The 18,890-nt window shown below is 37.6% G+C and overlaps 2 protein-coding genes across 2 annotated transcripts in view; one reads left to right on the top strand and one right to left on the bottom strand.

Moving 5' to 3' along the window:
• Positions 1–7,116, bottom strand: part of TMEM130 (transmembrane protein 130) — a 56,443-nt gene extending 49,327 nt beyond the window's left edge. Inside the window, exon 1 of the mRNA XM_072597817.1 lies at positions 6,928–7,116. Within this exon, the coding sequence (XP_072453918.1) occupies positions 6,928–7,018 (91 nt within the window). The 5' untranslated portion in view covers positions 7,019–7,116. The remainder of the gene's footprint in view (positions 1–6,927) is intronic.
• A 2,279-nt stretch (positions 7,117–9,395) lies between these two features.
• Positions 9,396–9,886, top strand: LOC140531701 (large ribosomal subunit protein P1-like). Its single transcript, XM_072650488.1, has 2 exons — positions 9,396–9,631; positions 9,692–9,886. Exons 1-2 carry the CDS (start codon positions 9,545–9,547, stop codon positions 9,884–9,886), a joined length of 282 nt encoding a protein of 93 aa, XP_072506589.1. The 5' UTR covers positions 9,396–9,544.
• Positions 9,887–18,890: the final 9,004 nt, after the last annotated feature.

The following is an 18,890-nucleotide window of genomic DNA, read 5'->3' as shown; positions in this document are numbered from 1 at the left end:
TCAAAAATCATCAAGGTCTTCTAGTTTCCTTTAGACTAAATAAATAATAGCTAGAATCAACATAACACTCTAAGGTTTGAAAAGTGCTTTACAAATATCATCTCAATTCATCCTCACAGTGGCACTGGGAGGTGGGTGCTATTATGATCCCCCTTTTACAGATTAGGAAATTGAGGCAGACAGAGGTTAAGTGACTGAGTCATGATTTGAAATCACGTCTTCTTAACTCTGGTTCCTTTGTTTCATTGTGTTGTCCAGTTAGAAATACAAACTCCTTAGCTTGGCAATGAAAGGCCCCCACAGATGTGGCCCCCATCTACCCTTTCAGATTTGTGTCATTTGTGTCATCCCCTTGGTGAATTTCACATTCACACCATCCTACTTGCCTAGCTACTGTCTGACCTTGAGAGTCTTTCTCCTCTCTCATTGCCTCTTCATAGACTGTGCCTCATGCCTAGAATATACTTGTTCCTTTCCACAGTTCTTTTAAAGATAAGTTCCAGTGTGACCTTCTGTCAGAAACCTTTTCTCATCCAGACAGTTGCTAATGTACTTTTCCTTCTGAAATTATCTTGTGTTTATTTATCTGTGCAAATGTCATGCATCCAAATGGAGTTTTGACTTGGTATCCCCATTACCTAGTATAGTGCCTAATAAGAGAGTAGATGCTCAGCAAATATTTATTGAATCGAATTAAACTTGAAAACCTTTGTCAAAATACACAATTGTTATCTGGGAGCAGTCATGTGTTAAGGTATGAGGGACCATCCACACCAGAGTAGGCAACACCTGTGATATCAGATTATTTGGTTAGATAACTCAGAGAAGAAAGCAGCATTTTTTTTAATGAGGTAATCAGAGCAAAGTGACTTGCCCAAGGTCACACAGGTAGTAAATGTCAAGTGTCTGAGGTCACATTTGAACTCAGGTCTTCCTGAATCCAGGGCCAGGTTCTTATCCACTAGGTCACCTAGTGGCCCCAGAAAACTGTATTCTTAATAAGTGGGAACCAGAACAGATAAGTTTTTATGGAAATGAAAAAAATCAGTAAATTAGTAAATTACAAGTCATAATGACCTAATTAACTTTTAATTTTTCAGGTTAAAAAAAAAAGAGACCAATAGAGAGTGACTTTCTTAAGGTTATAAGGCTAATTAGACACAAAGCTGAGACCAAGATTCTTGACCCCAAAGGTCAGTATTCCTTTGTACAATGTTACTCAAAATCAACAATTTTCCCATGATGCTGGGAACAAAATTAGATAAACAGTGACAGAAGTACATTTTTGCTAAGATGTGTCTTTCCAAAGCTATTTCCAATTTGCCACCTCGTTCTTTTCTCCCAGAGAATGAATAGCACAAGGTAAAAAAAAAGAAGGAAAACAGAGAGACTGACATCTTGGAAGATATTCATCAGAATGCCAAGAGATATCCTGATGACCCACACAATGACATAGTACATCAGCACCACAATCAACCACCAAAAGAAACCCTGAGGACAACAGAACTTGCTGTGGGCCTCTCAAGTATGAATGCAATGCTGAGAACTCCTCCTTATCCTCTAGGAAAAGTTCCATTACGGCAAGTCGCTTGCTTCAACTGGCCAAAATTAGACCATTTATTACTGGCCCTGGACTAGGGGCAAAGGATTTGCCCCAGATGACTTCAACAGCCTCTTACGTGGTCTTTCTGCAACTATACAAATACTTCAGGTCATAAATATGCTGTGATCACAGTGATCACAAGGAAATACAAAGGTGACTTTGGACTTTTTTTCTTCTCTGTTTTGAAGCCCATTCAAGAAAGGAGTTGCTAAATCCATTCCTCCCCTTCTCCTCCATCTCTGCTCTATAGCTTTTAAAAAGACTGAGGCAAGGACCACAGTCAAAAAAAAGGATGCTTTCCCATGAGTATAGGTAGGTTAAGCCAGCTACTTGCTTGCTGAAAATTGCTTTATAATTAGAACTTGAGTATGAGAATGAAAGAAAGCAAAATAAGCTATGAGAATCCTGTGGGGAAAGCAGCGTGTGATTGAAAGACAGAAAGAGAAGGTTCCATTTTGGGGAAAACAGTCTCAGATACTAAACAACATGAAGTTGCCTTCAGCCAAAGTCCGAATTACGATGGGGTTGAGGGACTTACCCAAGGTCACAAAGGTAGCAAGTAGTAGAAGAAACATTATAACCTCAGTTATCTGATTTCTTAATCCAGCACTTTCTCCTACTATCAGCATATTTCAGATAACAGCAATTTTGGAGGGAAGCATTGATAATCTGAAAAATTGCCCCAATATTTCACAAATATAGACACATACTGGCTCCTGACTCTAGCCTTCCTATTTAAATTTCCACATGTTATCAGAGGCAATAACGTCTGATATCATGAGCATGCTGTCTGGAATGTTTATTAATAATATCACACAATACGGTATATTACAAATATCTGATGTACAAATATCCTGTGCCTACGATCTAGAATGTACAGGAAACATGTCCACCCAGAACTCCAGAGATATAGTGATAACACAGTGGATAGAATGCTGCAGTTGGATCAAGACATAGGTTCAAATCTTCCTTCGGACACTTTCTAGCTAGGCAACTCATTAGCTCCCAACGTATCTCCTCATGTGTAGGATGATAATAGCCCAGGACTACTGTTAGGATCAAATAAGAGAACAAGCATAAAATTCTTTGCAAACCTAAAGCATTAATTACATAAATACTAGCTATTGTTGTTATTGACTATCATAGAATAATAGACCTAGAGCAATTTATGATAGAATGTCGAATTAGAATTATACCATATTCCTTTGTTTCTGTACACCAGATTACGGTAAACTCCCAAAGCTGCAGCAGGACGGTAGTGTTCTTTTTCCACTATGTACTCTCACAAGAAATAATGCCCGAATACTACTATCTGATAGTAATAGTACTAATAGCTACCAGTTACATGCCACTTTACATTTTATGGAGCATTTTCCATGCAGTATTTTATTTGATAATGAGGAAGCATAGCTTAGTGTGTAGAGAGCTAGCCTTAGGATCAGGAAAACTTGGCTGAATAAGTCATAACTTCCCAAAACCAGACTTAGTCACAAAATCCTGAATTCAAGTCTCAACTTCTGACACATAGTAGCTGTGTATGGTGGGAAAAGTCCCTTAACTTCTTATTGTTTTGGGAAATTCTCTCGAACAACTGCAGACTTGCTTTGGAAGAATTTTACTATAGCAATGACATCAGAGATCTAGGAAAGAAAAAAATAATCTAATCTTATTTAAAAAAAAAACAAAAAAACAACCCAAGCCAGTGTGGTAGGTAATGTAGGTATACATATCCCCATTTTACAGATGTGGAAAAAGAGGTTCCCAGGACAAAGGGACCTGTCTAGCATCATACAACCATTGAAGTGCCAAAGCTAGCATCAATCAACAAGCATTTATTAATCATCCACCATGTGCCAGGCCTGCCAGTTAGGCCCTATGCTTAGCTCTGGAGATACAAAGACAAAAGGGATACAATCACTTTTGGGAAGGATTCCAGCTCAGCGAGAGAGCACATGTATACATACAGATATCTGTAGGGAATAGATCTCCTATCAACTTCCACCCCACCACCTCCCCTCTTCTTACCCCCTGAATTCCCACCCCCTCCAAGTCCAGAAAGTAAAGGAATCTAATCACAGAAAGTAAAGGTTTGAACTAACCCTAAAATCAATCAATCAATCCTTAAACGTTTATGAAGTCCCTGCTATGTGCCAGGCACCATGCTAAGCACCCGAAATCCAAAAAGAAGCAAAAGACAATCCCTGCCCTTAAAGTGCTTACAATCTAAATAAAGAGGTGTTAATTGTAAAAATTTGGCAAAGCAATTCCTTTATGAAATTCCAACAAGCTCCTTGAGGGCAAAAGGGACCAACTCCCCCACAAATATGTAAAAAATTGATATAAGGTGATTTTAGGATATACTAGTAGCTGCGGGCAATCAGGAAAATGCTTCATACAAAAGGCAGGGCTTTATCTTCTCACTAACTATTTACTTTCCTTCCCATTACACTCCTACATTCGGCTACATTATGAGTGAAATAGTTGGGATTTTTTGGTGGACTCCAAATCTAACCACTATTAATAACTTTATCTCTAAGGGAAAATAGGCATTCCAAGTTGAAAACACTCCATTTACAAACTTTAAGAATATAACTTTCTAAGTTGAAAGTTATTTATAGTTTTTGAGGAACATCTGATGACAAAGAAATTCCATTTCTGTGTGAATTACCAAATGAAATGAGCTCAGACTTCTCAAGGAGATGAAGGTCTAGGATTTGGGTCCTCAAAAGCAGTTTTCTTTTAGGGATATGTGACTTATTTTACAGTTTTTCAAAAATTCAGATCAAGACTTGAGAGTTTCCTTTAAGGAGAAAAAAAGACTAAAAATCTGAGGACTTTATTACTTCATTTAAAATTATGTATATATATATACATATATATATATCCATGTGTGTATGCATGTAGCTACATATAGGTATACACTGATGTAAATGACAATTATGTTTTGTTGTTGCTGTTAAGTTCTGTCTGACTCTCTATGACCTCATTTGGGGTTTTTTTGGCAAAGATACTAGAATGGTTTGCCATTTCCTTCTCCAGCTCATTTTACAGATGAGGAAACTGAGACAAGCAGGATTAAGTGACGCCCAGGGTCACACAGCTAGTAAACGTCTGAGGTTGGATTTGAACCCAGGAAGAGGAGACTTCATGACTCCAGGCCTGGCACTCTATCTTCTGCACCACCTATGTATTATTTAGCTCTAGCTTGCCAAGCACTCTGAATTGGCTTCCTAATGCCTCCTTTTTTAATTTGCTTTTTGAGCCTCAGTTTCCCCATCTGAAATTGAGATACTACTTCCATTATGTGCTTTCTTGGGTTCATGCTTGGAAACTACTTTGTAAACTATAAAGAATTATACACGTTATATGAAGACAGGCTATATAACAGTGGATAGAGAACTCCAGTTATATAGAGATTGGTTCGAATTCAGTCTCTGAAACATAGTGGCTGTTCGGCCATGGGCAGTGGGCAGGGTTATTGTCAATTTCAGCAGTAAATATAACCCTGAAAGACTATAAATAGCCAGCCATAAATAGCTGAATAGCACTGGTAGAAGGAATTTCTCACTAGGAATTTTCTACACCAATGAAATCACCACCAAAACAAATAAACAAAGCATCATATAAACGTGAGCTCTTAGCCCTGGATTTGGGGTCGAGAGGCCCAAGTTTGAGTTTTGACTGTGAATCTGGTCCTGTGACTTTGGGAACATAGAATGAGCTGCCTCAAGAGGCGGTAGATTTTCCCCTCATCCTAGGTCTTCCTTCCCTTTATCTTTTGCTTATAGTGCAAAATGTGGTTTAGGAAAAAGTCTTCTCGTTATGGGGAGAAAGAAAAAAAATTATGGCACTGATAAATTTTGCTTAAAAATTTCATGACCTATGGAGACAGGCAGACAGGTATCATCTAATGCTGACCTAAGATCCTGGCAAACCAAGTAATAATCTAGGGAGCCATGTATTAGAAGATGCCAAACATGGAACATAAAAGGGGGAAGGCATACTTTTCCCATGCTGCCAGTGACCCTAGGGCAATCCTGGGGCTGGCCTGACCATAATGAACCTGCAGCAAAATGGGCCTCATGCCATTTTTCCTTCAATTTGGGCTGTCTGTAATAACAGACACTTAGCTATTAGAGACCCAATTCAGAGTGTTGATCTTGGACGTCTAGTTCACGAAGGCTAGTTCCAAGGAGAGAGAAGTAGCTCCATACCAAGTAGTAGTAATTGAGACTGGACAAACTAATCAGTCAACAAACATTTATTAAGCACCTACTATGTGACAGGCTTTATGTTAGGTAAGCATTAGGAATGCAAACACAAAACAAGGTAGTTACTGCCCTCCAGAAACTTTCATTACAATGGGGGACACATAATAAACAAATAATAACATTACAGTCTTTAACACAGTCCAGCACATGGTAAGCACTATATACATGAGCTATCATTATTAGAATCATTATGCTCACACATAAGTAAATGTAGGACATGAACAATCGTGGGGTGGAAAATAGGAAAAGCCTCTTGAAGCACTTGAGTTGATCTTTGAAGGGAACTAGGGATTCCAAAGAGGCATGGGTGAGAGAGGAAGATCATGGTCACTGGGAACAGGCACAGTGCCTGGGGGTGGCATGCACAGGATATTCAGAAACCTCTGAAATGACCTTCCTGCCCAACCATAGAGGATTTGCTCTTTGCCATAAACCCCCCAAGCAGCAGCAAAGAAAAGAGGGCAGGGGGGCAAAGAGGCAAGCCTTCTAACTCCTGGTTAGGACCTCTGGCAGGGCACAGGGCACAATTTCTGTGATTTCTTTGAAACCTCCAAGCAGGCTGTAGGACGTGCTGTTGGGAATAACCAAAATAACGTTTCCTTATTCCCAATTCTTCTAGGCTGAGTAGGGCTAGAACAAGCCTCCCAGCAGAGGGGGCAGATTTCCAGAAGGTTTGCTCAGCCTACTGTCCTCCCTCCCAGGCTGGCTGAATCCCAGGGACCACCCCCCTGCCCCTCAATACTCATCAAAGGGCATCGAGCCTATTAATGAAAAAAGAGAAGGAAGAGGGGGTGGGGAGAGACAGATAGAATGCAGAGGGAACCAAGACAGTCTGGACTCCGAGGAGGTAAGGAATTGTGCAAACGCGCAAAAATGGCCATAATAATGACGTGACCTCAGCCACCCTCCAAGAGGGGAAAGAAGATGAGTGTCACCGGGGAGCCTGTGGGCATTGGAATGCCAACAGCGTTCCTGCCCAGCAGTTCAGAAGAAGGACACGCATCTTAACCAGCAGGACTCGGTGGGATGCACAGAGGTCATTACCAGGCTTACCTGCTGAGGACCTGGCTTGGGACACGAGGAGGAAGCAAGCCACCCCGAGGATTCGGCTCAAGGTGACCAACGCCTCTAGAGCCATCTGCATTCCGTGCTGCGGTCGGCGGCAGGACCTGCCAAAGCAAACGTGCCGCCTCCGCTGCCTCTTCAGCTCTGACACCCAGGCTGGATCACCTTCCAGGGATGCTGCTGCTGCCGCTGCTGCTGCTGCCACCTACAGCCCACCTGAGGCCACTAAAGGCTTCCAGCCCTCCACCGGCATTCCACTTGTCCTACTTAAGCGAGAATCTCCCCTCCTCCACCAGCCATTTCTAATTAGGGCTAAGGGGGAAAGGGAGGAGTGCTCTTCTGAAAACTGGAAACATGGAGCAAGTCATCCCATCAAAGGATTTAAAGCTGGGAGGGACCTTAGACATTGTCTAATTCAGGGGGCTCCTAAACTGGGATCCACAGATTCTGTGAAGCTGGATGGGGGAAAAATGACATCATCTTAATTTTCTTTTAATTTTAGACAAAAACGAAAACTTAAGTACCTAATAGGAAAAGAAAGAGAAATATAAACTGAAATATAAAATAAGAAAAGAAAACATGAACATACAAGAGGATTCAGAATCATCAGCTTAATTTTCAATAACCTCTAATTGAAATTTAGCATTTCCTTGCATTGTGAACATAGGCAATACGCCAGAGTTGTATTAGCAGTAGTTGTGATTTTGCCATCACTAAAATTCACATATGTTTTCATATCACATAGTTGTTAGATATTGCAAAATATGGACCAGGCTTCATTGCTACTTAGAAATTGCTGCGGTTATTAGACCTGCTGCTAGGTCAAATAGGATTGAAGTCTTCCTGTTTAAATTTTAATATAGTTGGTTTCCTTTGTAATATTATGTATTTTATACATTTAAAAACATTCTGAAAAGGGATCTATCAGTTATACTAAACTACCAAAGGTATCGATGACATTAAAAAAAAAAGAACAGCCTCTGGTCTAATTCAACCACTTTATATTAAGGAGAAAAGTAGTAAAGTAGAGAAGTAGTGATTTGACCAATGTTACACAAGTAGGGAGAGGCAGAGGTTGAATTCAACCCAGGTCATTTGACTCCAAATGTTGCATAATAGGTAGAAAGAATAGAATTATTTTAGAGATGGGCATCATGAAAGGTAACATGTTGATAATCCAGAAGGAGTGTGTGTGTGTATGCATATGCACACATGCAAGCTTGTTTACCAGATTTGTGATTTCATTGCTAGAGGGAGTTTCCAGTGAAGTAACTCCTTCAGTTCATGTAGATTAGCACTGATTTTTATACTCTTAGAGAGTTGGCCTAGGTTGCTGAAATCACACGGTTACTATATGCCAGAGTCAGGACTTGACCAGGCCTTCCTAACTCTGCAGTTGCTCTGCTTCAGGATTCCACACTGTTTTATGTATGTAATTCAGTAGTTACATAGTCATAAAATAAAACCAAAAGTGCCTCTAGCTTGCCAGGGCAATGGAGTGTTTTGGTGAAGTTTTCTTACGGTTAACCCGTATTGGGATGATGGTGGTGGAATGTGCTTAAATTCTTTTTGCAAGGCCTTCTACAATATCTCAAACGGTAAGAAATTCAGAAAAGCATGGAAGAAAACAAGCATTTATTAAGCACCTGTATGTGCCAGGCACTCTGCTAATATTATTTTGTTAGGTCCTCACAGCAACCTGGCAGGCAGGTGCTATTATTATCCCCATTTTAGAGTGGAGGTAAATAGAGATGAAGTGGCTTGCCAGTCAGTGTCTAAGACCAGATTTGGATGGAGCTCATTGAAAGGACCCTGAAGCTGGCAAAGACTGAAGGCAAAAGGAAAAGGGGATGGCAGAGGGTAAGATAGATAGTGTCATAGAAACAATGAACATGAACTTGGACAAACTTCAAGAGAAAGTAGAGGATATATAAGGGCCAGACATGCTATGGTCCACAAGGTCACAAAGAGTAGAACATGACTGAACAACTGAACAACCACACAATTTCTTGACCCCAGGCCCAGTACTTTCTCCATCACATGGTATAGCAACCATATGGGAAGACCCATATGAACCAAACAGTGAACCAGCCAGGAAAACTATATACAGTAGCTACAACAAAGTAAACAAAATGAACAAAAAAAAGAAATTGAATGAAATTAATTATTAACACCCTCCATTTGCTCAGGAGAACAACTGAGAAAATGTGTTTCTTCAATTAAGAGCTAGTAGCCATGAATATCAGGCATGATAGTAGAGTTGTTAAGTTTTTAAAACATTTTATACTCTGACGTTCAAAGAAATTCCCATTCCAGAATCACGTTCATAGTCCTAGGGAAACCTGATCCCCAAAAGTGGAAATTAGGGTTGTTACTGGTCTTTTTTCTTGAACTCTCTGACTTACTTGCTTTACCCCCTCCCACAGATCTATGGAAAATCTTTCAAATGAAGCTTAGGTATGGTTCATGACAGGGCTTCTTCTAGAAAGGGCACTCAATGCAAAAAGTAGTAGATATCAGGTATATGACAGATTCTGATGCTGTGTGGGGTGAAGCTGAGGCTTAATTCAGCCGGCAACTAGCACCAGGCCAGGCAGCCCCAGAAATGGCCTCTGTCTCCAAGCTGGTCTGCATGTACTCAGCCCTGGTCCTGCATGATGATGAGGTCATGGTCACGGAAGATAAAATCAATGTCCTCAGTAAAGCAGCTGGTGTAAATGTTGAACCTTTCTGACTTTGTCTATTTGCAAAGGGCCTAACCAACACTGACATCAGAAGTCTCATCTGCAATATAGAGGTTGGTGGAATTACCCTAGCAGCTGGTGCTGCTACTACTGGGAGTGCTGCCCCTGCTGCTGGTGCTGCCCCAGCTGAACAGAAAAAAGATAAGTTGAGAAAGGAATCAGAGGAATCAGATGGTGACATGGGCTTTGGTCTTTTGGACTAATTATCTCTTGCAACATAGCAAATAAATGGTTGAACTCAAATTTTGTTTTTGTTTTTCCCAATTATATGTAAAGACAAACTTTAACATTCATTGAAAAATTTTTTTGAGTTTCAAATTTTCTCCTTCCCTCTCTCACTTCCACCTTCCCTAAGACTGGAAGAAATTTGAAATAGGTTATATATGTTTAATTATGTAGAACATAATTCCATATTAGTCATGTTATGCAAGAAGAAACAGAAGAAAAGAAAAAACCATGAAAAATAGTATGCTATGATCTGCATTCATATTCCATCGGTTCTTTCTCTGGATTTAGATATCATTTTTCATCATGAGTACCTTAGAATTGTCTTGGATCATTGTATGGCTGAGAATAGCTAAGTCATTCACAATCAATCATCATACAATATTGTTGTTACTGTGTATAATGTTTTTTGGATTCTGTTCATTTTACTTTACATCAGTTCTTACAGGTCTTTCCAGGTTTTCCTGAATTCAGCCTGCTTATCATTTCTTATAGCACAATAGTATTCCACGACAATCATATACTTGTTCAGCTATTCTCCAGTTGATGGGCATCCCCTCACTTTCCAGTTCTTTGCCACCACTAAAAAGGTGCTATGGATATTTTTGTTCACACAGGTTCCCCCCACATCCCTTTTAAAAAAAATCTCTTGGGATACAGATCTAGTTGTGGTATTGTCATGCACAATTTGATTGACCTTTAGGTATCGTTCCAAATTGCTCTCCAGAAGGGTTGTATCAGTTTACAACTCCACCAACAACGCATTAGTGTTCTTATTTTCCCACATCCCCTCCAACATTTACCATTTTCCTCTTCTGTTGTGTTAGTCAATCTAATAAGGGTGAGGTGGTACCTCAGAGTTGTTTTGACTTGCTTTCTCTAATCAATGATTTAGAGCATTATTTCATATGACTATAGCTTTGATTTCTTTGTCTGAAAACTGCCCATTCACATCCTTCAACCATTTATCAATTAACAAATACCTTTTATTCCTAAAAATTTGACTCAGTTCTCTATAAATGTGAGAAATGAGGTCTTTATCAGAGATACTTGCTGTAAAAATTGTTTCCCAGCTTGTGCTTTCCTTCTAATCTTGGTTGCATTGTTTTTATTTTTGCAAAATCTTTTTAATTTACTATAATTAAAACCATTTTTCATCTCATAATGCTATCTCTTGTTTGATCATAAATTCTTTCCTTCTCCATAGATATGACAGGTGAGCTATTCCTTGTTCTACTTTGCTTATGGTATTATCCCTTATATCTAATTTATGTATCCATGCTGACCTTGTCTTGGTAAATGGTATAAGATGTTGGTCTATTCCTAGTTTCTGTCATACTGTTTTTCAGCTTTCCTTGTAGTTTTCAACAAATAGCGAGTTCTTGTTCCAAAAGCTAGTATCTTTGGGTTTATCAAACACAAGATTACTATGGTTGTTTACTACTATACCTTGTGTAGCCTAACCTATTCTGCTGGTCAACCATTTTTTTCTTAGTACCAGGTTGTTTTTGATGATTTCTGCTTGTAGTACAAAGTTTGAGATCTGGTACAGCTAGACCACCTTCCTTCACGTTCTTTTTTTTCATTTATTCTCATGATATTCTTGAGCTTTTGCTCCTTCAGATGAATTGTTATTTTTTTCCTAGCAAAATTTTTTTTGGTAGTTTATTGGTGTGGCACTGACTAAGTAAATTAATATAGGTAGAATTGTTACTTTTATTACATTGTCTCAGCCTTCCCATGGGCAATTGATATTTTTCCACTTATTTAGATCTGACTTTATCTGTGTGACAAGTGTTTTGTAATTGTGTTCATAGAGTTGCTGGGTTTGCCTTGGCAGGTAGACTCTCAAGTATCTTATATTGTCTACAGTCATTTTAAATGCAATTTCTCATTTATCTTGTTGATGGGCTTTGTTGGTAATATATAGAAATTATGACAAGGTATATGGATTTATTCTCTATTCTGCAACTTTCCTAAAGTTGTTAATTATTTCAAACAGTTTTTTAGTTGGTTCTCTAGGATTCTCTGAGTATACCATCCTATCTTCTGCAAAGAGGGATGGTTTTATTTCCTCACTGGCTATTCTAATTCCTTCTATTTCTTTTTCTTCTCTTATTGCTATAGCTAACATTTCTAGTACAATATTGTATAATAGTGGTGATCTCATCTTATTGGAAAGGCTTCTAGCCTATCCTCATTGCATATAGTGCTTGCTAATGATTTCAGTTAGCAACTACCTATCATTTTAAGGAAAGTCCCACTGATTCCTATACTTTCCAGAGTTTTTAATAGGAATGAGGATTGTATTTTGTCAAAAACTTTTACTGTGTCTGTTGAGATAATCATAGGATTTCTGTTGATGTTGTTATTGATAAGGTCAGTCACGCTGACAGTTTTCCTAATATTGAACCAGTTCTGCATAACTGGTATAAATCTCACCCAGTCATAGCATATGATCCTTGCAATATATTACTGTAATCTCCTTGCTACTTTATTTAAAATTTTTGCATCAATATTCATTAGGGAAATTGGTGTGCAGTTTTCTTTATCTGTTTTCACTCTTCCTGGTTTAGGTATCAGGGCTGTATTTGTGTCGTCAAAGGAATTTGGTAGGCTTCCTTCTCTGCCTGTTTTTCTAAGTAGTTTATGTACTATTGGAATTGTTCTTTAAATATTAAGTAGAATTCACTTATGATTGCATCTGACTTTTTTCTTAGGGAGTTCATTGATAGCTTGTTTAATTTATTTTTCTAAGGTAGGGTTTTAAAAATATTTTATTTCTTCTTTTAATCTGGATTTCTATTTTTGTAAATATTCATTTATTTCACTGTCAGATTTATTAGCATAAAACTGAACAAAATAGCTCCTAATGATTGTTTTAATTACGTCTTCATTGGTAGTGAATTTGCCTTTTTCATTTTTGATACTGGTAATTTGGTTTTCTTTTTGTAAATTAAATTAATCAATTACCTATCTTTTTCTTCATAAAACCAGCTCTTAGTTTTATTTATTAGTTCATTAGCTTTCTTAGTTTCAATTTTATTCATCATACCTTTGACTTTCAAAATTTCCAATTTTGCTTAATTAAGGATTTTTAATTTGTTCTTTTTCTAATTTTTTTAATTGCATGCCCAATACAAAAATTATGAAAACAAACACCTAAAAAACAAAACCCTCCATGGGAACTGATTTACATTGTCCAAGCAACTTGTAAGTCTTTATCTTTTGTTGTCTTCTGGGATCCTCACTTTCCTGATTTTTGAGTGCTTCCCACGACCCTAAATACCCAGGAGGCCCTTGGCATGCTTCACTTAACTTTTTGGCCATCTTGTCACTGGGCACTCAGCTGGCACTCTTTTACCATGACTTCTCTTCTGGCCCTCCTCACATTTATTTTCCAGTTCTGGAACCATAATCAAATCAACTCTGTCATTGTTGTTAGAAAGAATGAGTCAGTATACTTCCCTAGGTTTCAACTGATCTTTCCTATAATTTTCTAAACCAAAATACTGATCTCTATGATCCAATAGGTAGTGTCATTCCCCCTCCATCTCACCACCATCGGACTATAAATTCCATGAGGTCAGGGACTTTCCAGGTTTTTACATTTGTTTCCTCAGTGTTTGGCACTTTGTTTGGCAGATAGTAAGTGTTAAAAAACATCTTTTCATTTTATTCACTCATTCATTCAATCTTTAGGTCTTTTAGCTATATGATACTCTTTTTTTTATGCTTTGCAGATTTTTATTTTTTATTTTTATTTATTTATTTTTAGTTTTCAACATTCATTTCCACAAAATTATGAGATCTAAATTTTCTCCCCATCTCTCCCCTCCCCTACCCCAAAACGCTGTACATTCTGATTACCCTTTCCCCCAATCTGCCCTCCCTTCTATCGCACCCCTCCCTTCCCTTATCCCCATCTTCTCTCTTTTCTTGTAGGGCAAGGTAGATTTCTATACCCCATTGCCTGTATTTCTTATTTCCAGGTTGTATGCAAAAATAATTCTCAACCTTCATTCCTAAAACTTTGAATTCCAAATTCTCTCCCTTCCTCCCTCCCCACCCGTCCCCACTGAGAAGGCAAGCAATTCAATATAGACTATATATGTGTAGTTTTGCAAAAGACTTCCATAATAGTCATGTTGTGTAAGACTAACTATATTTCCCTCCATCCTATCCTGCCCCCCATTTATTCTATTCCCTCTTTTGACTTTGTCCCTCCCCAAAAGTGTTTACTTCTAATTACTCCCTCCTCCCATTTGCCATCCCTTCTATCATCCCTCCACCTCACTTATTCCTTTCTCCTCTGCTTTCCTGTAGTGTAAGATAGATTTTCATCCGAAATTGAGGGTGCATGTTATTCCCTCCTTAAGCCAAATGTGATGAGAGTAAGCTTCACTTTTTCCCCCTCACCTCTCCACTTTTCCCCTCCATTGAAAAAGCTTTTTCTTGCCTCTTTCATGAGAGATAACTTGCCCCATTTCATTTCTCCCTTTTTATTCCCAATATATTCATCTCTCACTCAATTTTATTTTTTAGATATCATCCCTTCCTATACAACTCACCCTGTGCTCTCTGTCTATATGTATATGTGTGTGTGTGTGTGTGTGTGTGTATGTGTGTGTGTGTGTATGTATAATCCCTCCAACTACCCAAACACTGAGAAAAGTTTCAAGAGTTACAAATGTTATCTTTCCATGTAGGAATGTAAACAGTTCAACTTCAATGAGTTCTTTAAGGCTTTTCTTTCCTATTTATCTTTTCAGCTTCTCTTGATTCTTGTCTTTGAAAGTTAAATTTTCTATTCAGTTCTTGTCTTTTCATCAAGAATGCTTGAAAGTCCTCTCTTTCTTTTTTTTTTTTTTTGATTGGTTGGTATGATGCTTTTTATTTTTTTTTATATTTTTTTATTTTTTAATGTTTAACAATCACTGCCATACAATTGAGATTTTATCCCCCCCACACCTACCACCCACTGCCCCCCTCCCTCCCCACGACTGCATACAATTCTGTATAGGTTCTACATATACTTTCCTATTGAGTACATTTTCACTATAGTCATGCTATGTAGTCAGACTAAAATAAATGAAAGAAATCATATAACAAATCAAAACATGATACACAAAGACATACATATACACAAACATGATCTGCTACATTTTGTGAGTGACTTCCATATTTCTTTCTCTGAGTGTGGAAGGCATTTTGCCTTGAGAACCACCTTTGGGATTTTTTTTTTTTATAAGAAGTTTTTGCGTTATTACAAAATTCCAAGTCTACCAGAAAAAACTCTCTCACACTGTGGTCGTTGCTGTGCACAAAGTTCTCCTGGTTCTGCTCCTTTCACTCAGCATCAGGTCATATAAGTCCTTCCAGGCCTCTCTGAAGTCTTCTTGTTCATCATTTCTTATGGCACAATAGTACTCCATTACATTCATATACCATAATTTATTCAGCCATTCCCCAGTTGATGGACATCCCCTTGACTTCCAGTTTTTGGCAACTACATAGAGTGCTGCTATAAATATTTTTGTACATGTGGGACCCTTTCCCATTTTTATGATCTCTTGGGGATATAGTCCTAGTAGCGATATTGCTGGGTCAAAGGGTATGCACATTTTTGTAGCCCTTTGGGCATAGTTCCAAATTGCTCTCCAGAATGGCTGGATGCGCTCGCAGCTCCACCAACAATGAATTAGTGTTCCAACTCTCCCACATCCTCTCCAGCATTTATCATTTTCTTGTTCTGTCATGTTTGCCAATCTTATAGGTGTGATGTGGTACCTCAGAGTTGTTTTGATTTGCATCTCTCTAATCAAAAGTGATTTAGAGCATTTCTTCATATGATTATACATAGCTTTAATTTCTTCCTCTGAAAATTGCCTGTTCATATCCTTTGACCATTTATCAATTGGGGAATGACTTGTATGATTATACATTTGGGTCAGTTCTCTATATATTCTAGAAATGAGGCCTTTATCCTTGAGATTAGCTGTAAAAATTCTTTCCCAATTTACTACATCCCTCTGGATTTTGGTTGCACTGGGTTTGGTTGTGCAAAAACTTCTCAGTTTAATGTAATCAAAGTTATCCATTTTGCATTTCATAATGCTTTCTATCTCTCCTTTAGTAAAGAATTCTTCCCTTCTCCATAGATCTGATAAATACACTATTCCTTGCTTCTCCAGTTTATTCATGGTATCAATCTTTATACCTAAATCATGTACCCATTTGGACTTTATTCTTGTGTACGGTGTCAGGTATGGGTCTATGCCTAATTTCCGCCACACTGTTATCCAGTTTTCCCAGCAATTTTTGTCAAACAATGAGTTCTTATCCCAGAAGCTGGGGTCCTTGGGTTTATCAAACAGAAGGTTGCTATTTTCCTTGCCTACTGCATCTTGAGTGCCAAGTCTATTCCACTTGTCTACCTCTCTGTTTCTTAGCCAATACCAAGTGGTTTTGATAATTGCTGCTTTATAGTACAGTTTGAGGTCTGGTAGCGCTAGGCCACCTTCCCAAGCATTTCTTTTCATTAGTCCCTTTGGTATTCTGGACCTTTTGTTTTTCCAAATGAATTTTGATATTATTTTATCCAGCTCTAGAAAGTAATTGTCTGATAGTTTAATTGGTATGGCACTAAATAAGTATATTAATTTAGGTAGAATTGTCATTTTTATTATATTAGCACGGCCTACCCATGAGCAAATAATGTTTTTCCACTTACTTAAATCTGAGTTTATTTGTGCAAAAAGTGTCTTGTAATTGTGTTCATATAATCCCTGGGTTTGTTTTGGCAGGTAGACTCCTAAGTATTTTATACTGTCTACCCTAGCTTTAAATGGGATTTCTCTTTCTATCTCTTACTGTTGGACTTTGTTGCTAATATATAGGAATGCAGAAGATTTGTGTGGGTTTATTTTGTAACCTGCAACTTTGCCAAAGTTGTTTATTAATTCAAGTAATTTTTTACTTGAATCTCTGGGATTCTCTAGGTAAATCATCATATCATCTGCAAAGAGTGATAACTTAGTTTCTTCTTTGGCTATTCTTATTCCTTGAATATCTTTATCTTGTCTAATTGCTACAGCTAACATTTCTAGTACCATACTGAATAATAGTGGTGATAATGGACAACATTGTTTCACCCCTGATCTTATTGGGAATGCATCTAGCTTAACCCCATTGCATATAATGCTTGCTGAAGGTTTTAGATAGATACTGCTTATTATTTTATGGAAAGTTCCCTTTATTCCTATGTTCTCCAGTGTTTTTAGTAGGAATGGGTGTTGTATTTTGTCAAAAGCTTTTTCTGCATCTATTGAGATAATCATGTGGTTTTTGTTAGCTTTGTTGTTGATGTGATCGATAATGCTTATAGTTTTCCTAATATTGAACCAGCCCTGTAGTCCTGGTATGAATCCTACCTGATCATAATGTATTAATCTTGTGATAAGATGCTGTATTCGTTTTGCTAAAATCTTATTTAAAATTTTTGCATCTATATTCATTAGGGAAATTGGTCTATAATTTTCTTTCTCTGTTTTGTCTCTTCCCGGTTTGGGTATCAAAACCATATTTGTATCATAGAAAGAATTTGGGAGGACTCCTTCTTCCCCAATTTTCAAAAATAGTCTATATAGTATTGGAATTAACTGTTCTTTAAATGTTTGATAGAATTCACTTGTGAATCCATCTGGCCCTGGAGATTTTTTCCTAGGGAGTTCATTGATGGCTTGTTCAATTTCTTTTTCTGAGATGGGGTTGTTTAAGTATTCAACTTCCTCTTCTGTTAATCTGGGCAATTTGTATTTTTTAAAATATTCATCCATCTCGTTTAGATTATCGAATTTGTGGGCATAAAGTTGGGCAAAGTAGTTTCTAATTATTGTTTTAATTTCCTCCTCATTGGAGGTGAGTTCACCCCTTTCATTTTTAATATTAGTAATTTGATTTTCTTCTTTCTTTTTTTTAATCAGATTGACCAAAGGTTTATCAATTTTATTAGTTTTTTCATGAAACCAACTATTGGTTTTATTTATTAATTCAATAGTTTTCTTAATTTCAATTTTATTAATCTCTCCTTTGGTTTTCAGTATTTCTAATTTGGTATTTACTTGGGGATTTTCAATTTGTTCTTTTTCTAGCTTTTTCAACTGCAAGCCTAAGTCATTGATCTCCTCTTTCTCTATTTTATTTATGTAAGCATTCAAAGATATAAAACTTCCCCTAATAACTGCTTTTGCAGTATCCCATAAGTTTTGGTATGTTGTCTCACTATTGTCATTCTCTTGAATGAAATTGTTGATTGTTTCTATGATTTCTTCTTTAACCCAACCCTTCTTTAGAATTAGATTATTTAGTTTCCAATTGATTTTTGGTTTCTCTTTCCATGGCCTTTTATTACATGTAATTTTTAATGCATTATGATCTGAAAAGGATGCATTGATTATCTCTACCTTTCTGCACTGGATTGTGAGATTTTTATGTCCTAGTACATGGTCAATTTTTGTCAATGTTCCATGTACCGCTGAGAAAAAGGTATATTCCTTTCTATTCCCATTTAATTTTCTCCAAAGATCTATCATATCTACTTTATCCAAAGTTTTATTTACCTCCTTAACCTCTTTCTTGTTTATTTTGAGGTTGGATTTATCGAGTTCAGAGAGGGGGAGGTTGAGGTCCCCCACTAGTATAGTTTTGCTATCAGTTTCTTCCTTCAACTCCCCCAACCTCTCCTCTAAGAATCTGGATGCTATACCACTTGGAGCATACATGTTTAGTAATGATATTGCAGGATATAGTTTCCATCCTTATCCCTTTTGATTAGATCTATTTCTGCTTTCGCTTTGTCTGAGATTAGGATTGCTACTCCTGCCTTTCTTACATGAGCTGAAGCACAATATATTCTGCTCCATCCTTTGACCTTTATCCTATGTGTATCCCCCCGTTTCAAATGTGTTTCTTGTAAGCAAC

This window comes from Notamacropus eugenii, chromosome 3, assembly GCF_028372415.1.
Source record: "Notamacropus eugenii isolate mMacEug1 chromosome 3, mMacEug1.pri_v2, whole genome shotgun sequence".
NCBI lineage: Eukaryota > Metazoa > Chordata > Mammalia > Diprotodontia > Macropodidae > Notamacropus > Notamacropus eugenii.
The sequence above is the reverse complement of the archived record's forward strand: the minus strand, read 5'-3'. Positions and strand labels throughout refer to the sequence as shown.